The sequence below is a fragment of the Phaseolus vulgaris genome, chromosome 9 (assembly GCF_051622355.1).
Source record: "Phaseolus vulgaris cultivar YP4 chromosome 9, ASM5162235v1, whole genome shotgun sequence".
Classification (NCBI taxonomy): Eukaryota; Viridiplantae; Streptophyta; class Magnoliopsida; order Fabales; family Fabaceae; genus Phaseolus; species Phaseolus vulgaris.
Window position 1 is genome coordinate 25,563,281 of NC_143506.1, and position 5,396 is coordinate 25,568,676.

Sequence of the window (5,396 nt, forward strand, 5' to 3'; positions counted from 1 at the left end):
CTCAGCCACTTTGAAATTTTAATGGCAACCACCTAAAATATATTTTTTAGTTCCTAAAATTAATAAGTTTTGATTTCGGTTTTTATAAAAAAAATTATATGTATAAAAATTTAAACGATTCATTTTAGATTTTATAGAGGTTTAGTTTTAGTTCTTATAATTTTTTACTGCTCTAAAATATCATATCACTATTTTTAGTTATTAATATTCATTTAAGATATACAAGAACATTTATTTTTTTAATTTTTAATTTTTTAAAGTGTGACATGCTAACATTATATTATAACACTAGTATGAAGATGGTCATTTAACTTTTAATTCTACACATAAATAATAAATTAATGTTATATAATATTAATAATTAAATGTATTAATTTTTATATTAAAATAACTACAAAATAAAAAAATAAAAAAAAAATTAATGTTCACTCATTTATAAGGACTAAAATCAATTACTTAGGAAAATAAACCAAATTCTGCTTTATTCAGAACTACCTAACATCAATTTAAAATATTTATTTTTTTATATCATTAAAATTAATTATTAAATAAAAAATCATTTTAAAAACAAAAATAATTAATATTAAATTAATTAAATTAGATATTATTTTATATAAAAATAGTAGTAACTAAAGTAATTTCTATTATTAATAAATTATTGATTTTAGAATTTAAATAGTGAATAATTAAATTATTAATACTTAATTAAATATCAATTTATTAATAAATAGAAACTACTTTAAATATTAATAATTTTTTTTCTATAAAATAATATATAATTTAATCAATTTAATAATTAAATATTTTTTTTATCTAAAATTAGTTTTTTCTTTAGTCTTGATTTCTATATTCACTATATTGAGAATTTTAATTTTCAATTATATATATTTCATTTCATCTTGTTAAACTTACACATAACCACACTTTTGACAGAAATTAGAAGCTCAGAATTCTGATCTTCATCACCGTCCCATGTCCTCTTTCCAGCTTTACAATTCTTGTGTTCTGAATTGTTTTTGTCCAGAATCAACACTCTGTATAGCCTTTTCGATGTATTACATCTCCTTCACCCACCACTTTCTGCTACACCTGGACACTCATGTCGGCCGCTCCTTTCACGTGAACAGATTCCTTAACCAACATTTCACTCCTCGGACACAACATAGTACGCAAATATAATACTTATTTCACCTTTTTCTAAAGCAAAACCCTACTTTAAACGACTAAAATATATTTTGTAGATAATAATATAATAACCAATATCCCTAACGCGTGATCAAACTATCGTGTAGCTTATTACCAGTGTTACCAAACTTAGATTTACGTCTAATTTTACAAATTTCTGCTATGCTACTTAACGTTTGTTACTTTCTCAACTAGCTATAAATAGATATCAGTAACACCCTTTTGATCCTATATTGATCTAGGTGAGGCTGGTACGTACCTAGCAATGGACAAGGCACGATTTGGGTTTTTCTTCATGTTGCTCATTCTCCTTGCTTCTCGTAAGCCTCTATGCATGCAATTATATGCCATTTAATAGGAATATACAGTAACTATACGTCATTATAACTCTCTTTGTTTGTGATAATGCAGAGATGATGGTTCAAACGGAAGGAAGACACTGTGAGTCAAAGAGCCATCGATTTAAGGGGATGTGCCTCAGCGACCGAAACTGTGCTTCAGTTTGCCATCTTGAAGGCTTCACTGGTGGCAACTGTCGTGGATTTCGTAGACGCTGTTTCTGCACCAGGCACTGTTAGTTGCTCCATGCAATTTCATCTCCCGTTGCTCTTGCATTCACAAATAATGACTACCCCTTAACCAGTTGTGTTTGGTTGGTTTAATGTGTTTTGCGTTGGTTTGTCACTTCATCATGCAGTTTTCTAGCGTTGTATGTTTCGCTTCGTGCCACCGAAAGAAGTGAAACTAAGTTTTTTCTTCATTTCTTTCTTGCAATATTGTTGCTGCTTCTAGGGCTACAAAGACCTTCTTTTACGACAAATTTCACATAATCTAGTGACTCTATTTTGTGGAATATTTATTATGCTGCCAAAATTTCACTTATTAATTACTAAAATGAATAAAATTACAATTTTAATATATATGAATTCAAATCGTATCATGGTAATATAATTTTAATGATTTTAACTTAAGTGGTTACACCTGCTATTGAGATGTGACATGTTAAAATATTAGTAAATGAAAATGATTGTGTAATTTTGAAAGGTGTAAATGGGCCTGGTGGTCTCCAATGTTGTGAAGCCCAAGTTGAAGTTTGTTGGATTTTTCATTTGAGGCCCTAAGTAACTAATGCCTAGATGGAAAGCTGATAGAGCATTACTCAGCACTTGATGAAGTTGACCACAAAAGCAGAAGCCATAGCAGATAAGAGAAGTGGAAATTTTGGTTTGAAATGTAATTAAAAAAGCAGAACCCAACTTTGTTAGGTACGTAACATAAATGATGGGCAGCAAAAGTTTTAGTTAGTCTTCTTTGTCCTCATCTTAATTCTCAATAGTCAATAGTGTCTTGCTTGCCGTTAAGGGTTTGAACTTTGACTCTGGAGCCATCTATGTAGTGATAGACTACTTGTTTATCATGTTCCCAAAAACATTAAGTAGGTTGGCCAGACCTAGATGAGATGAGACAAAAATCATTGTATGTGACATGTCTAGATCCTAAACTCAAAATACACACTCATCGTTATCTAAGGTGTTGAATATGAACTGTTTTATTTATTTTTGTTAAATGGTATTGGTTGACAGAAACCTAATGACACAGCAGAGTGCATGACACCATGCATGTTAAGGAAGATGTTTAATATTGAGGACTGAGATGGAATCGGATTCTGCATATCTGGTTAAAAAGATTCAACAGAGATATAGAGCAATATAAAAGCATGAGCAGTTGAAGGCTGAAATGAACTAAGAGATGGATTGCCCTTTTAATGATTTTAGAATTATGGAATATATGCGGAAGAAGATGGCGTTGAATAATTGGAAATTACATTGGTCCTTCACTTTTTGGGGTGTTCATAATCTAATCTTCATAAAGTGGGGCCAGAGTGGAAGATCTCACACACAGTGGCAGTGGTGACAGTCAAAATAGTGGAAGATAAGAATAAGAGGAATTTGTTGATAATTAAAAAGAAAGAAAAGAGTTGAAAAGGAAGATGAGTGTGAGGAAGAAAGAAATGAATGGGGCAGTGGATGATGAGGTGGGAGAAGCATGTGGGGAAGGAAGTGGGTGACCAACCTTGGAGATTCTTCCCCTTAATTTAAAGGGTAATTTTGTTGAAGTGGTTCTAGAAGCAACAAAAAACTAGGGTAGGAAGGTGAGGCTTACCAACCATGTCCATAAAAAAATAAAAAAATTGACATGGCCGGCTCAGAATGGCATAACTGTGTTGGATGGGAAAGGAGGTTGGTTGAAGTTTGAAAATGACAAATAAAACCCATCATTACCAATAATATTATAAGTAGATCAAATTCACCACACCATGTAATATCATCTTCCATTCTTCTTTTCACGGGACTTTAATCCACACACCATCCTACTAAGCAATGGGACCACTCAAAGGGAAATCATTTTTTTTTATTTCTTATAATAATACATCGGAATCAGCTAACATACTAATCGAAATCTCCTATTAATAACAAAGGAATTATCTAAATATTCATTCATTATTCTTCATAATGCCACAAATGTTAGCCATTATAAAAGTCCATGTTAAATAGGGTAAAAGTGAGGACATATTATATGTAGCCAAAACCTAATACATATTAAATAAAAATTAATTTAAAATAAAATAAAATTAATTGTTATATTGAATAAATTAGATATTATTTTAGAGACTAAAAAAATTATTGATATCTAAAATGGTTTTTAACAGTTAATTATTTTTTTGTTTGTAAAGATAGTTTATATTTAATAATTTTCTTAGTTATATTTTGGCATGAAAAAATATTTTAAAATATTTTGAACTTGCATCTCAACTCAAGGTGAATTTTTTAAAGTAAAAGATTGGGGATGGGAAGCTAGTGTAGACAGATATATCATAACACTACAAGAAAATCATTTAATAGCAACTAGTTTTTTGTTCCTTGTTGTAACCTCTAACACATCTCACATGTGTATAATAAGATGTCAATGTTCTTGAAAAATACAGTCACTACAAGAAAATGTCATTTTAGTTGCGATATATTTGCGTTGACAATCGTAGACATCATTTGCGTCGGCCAAACTCATGAAAGATCGACGCAAAGAAGATGTTGCGTGGACTCTCCGACGCATGCGGGACACGAGAAAAGATAATGAAAATTATAATAATATTACGTCGAGTAGAACGACGCATACTTTGGGTCGTGCATCAGTCATGCCGACCCTAATGGTCAAACAAATATATATTTAATTGATGTGTCGGCTTTATTTACTATTTATTTTTATTTTTTTTAAAGATTTATTTATTTTGAATTTATTTAAATTAATATTTTAGTAAAAAATTTAGTTTTGAATAATTTATAGTATGTATCTTTTTATTATATATAGAGAGAGATATTTATTGAATTTTTAATATTGTAATAAATATTTTAATTTTGAATAATTTATTTTGAAATAATATTTAAATTTTGATACAATTAAATTTATTTATTTTATTATAATTAAATTTATTTATTTTATTAAGTGTTCAATATTAAAGTTATTTAAATAAATTATCATAAAAAATTTAGACAGAATTGAAAAATGTAGAAAAATAATAATTGAGTAAATAAAGAAATACATATTTAAATTTTTAAATTTCATATAAAATATAAATTATACATAAATTTAGGATATAAATTTGACATAAAGTAATTAATGTAAAATTTAATGGATGTATGTAAAAATAAAAATAAAACAATTATTGTCACAATATGTGAAAGTAAACTTAAGAAAAGAAAAAAGTGAGGATAAAACCATTGATTGGTAACTTAAATAAATTTTAATCTCATAATATCTCTGTAATGAATAAAGGAAAAATTTGTTTTAAACTAGACATTCCCTTTGATGTCCATTGTAACTTAAAAGAGGTTACTTTTGAGAAATTATTTTGTTCTCAGGGTATATAGTAAGTATTCTGTCAAATATGAGTTGAGTCTACTCCTTGTGAGTGGTCATCAATTTATAAATCTTTATGGGCTTGGATTTTCGATGCTGACTTTTCCAAGTTTTTAATGTGACATATCATAGTATTATGTCATACAATCGTAATATAATGTATGTATAATTAGAGTATTTGGTAATATAATCAGAGTATTTAGATAATATAATCAGGGATAATGTATAATTAAATCAATGCATTAATGGAGTTAGGATATTATGTATAATGATCATAGATAATATATGATAAAATC

General features: G+C 28.3%; 1 protein-coding gene across 1 annotated transcript; it reads left to right on the forward strand.

Annotated features, from left to right (window-relative positions):
- The first annotated feature begins 960 nt into the window (after window positions 1–960).
- Window positions 961–2,119, forward strand: LOC137821187 (defensin-like protein 6). Its single transcript, XM_068625660.2, has 3 exons — window positions 961–1,165; window positions 1,428–1,505; window positions 1,597–2,119. The coding sequence occupies exons 1-3, from the start codon at window positions 973–975 to the stop codon at window positions 1,761–1,763; spliced, it is 438 nt and encodes a 145-aa protein (XP_068481761.2). The 5' UTR covers window positions 961–972; the 3' UTR covers window positions 1,764–2,119.
- The last annotated feature ends 3,277 nt before the right edge of the window (window positions 2,120–5,396 follow it).

Bases quoted from the DNA above. Each gene is read 5' to 3' on its own strand.
- LOC137821187 (XM_068625660.2), top strand. From the start codon at position 973: ATGTCCTCTTTCCAGCTTTACAATTCTTGTGTTCTGAATTGTTTTTGT. The intron at 1,166-1,427 runs GTACGCAAATAT...ATATTGATCTAG, and splicing joins CACTCCTCGGACACAACATA to GTGAGGCTGGTACGTACCTA. The intron at 1,506-1,596 runs GTAAGCCTCTAT...GTGATAATGCAG, and splicing joins GCTCATTCTCCTTGCTTCTC to AGATGATGGTTCAAACGGAA.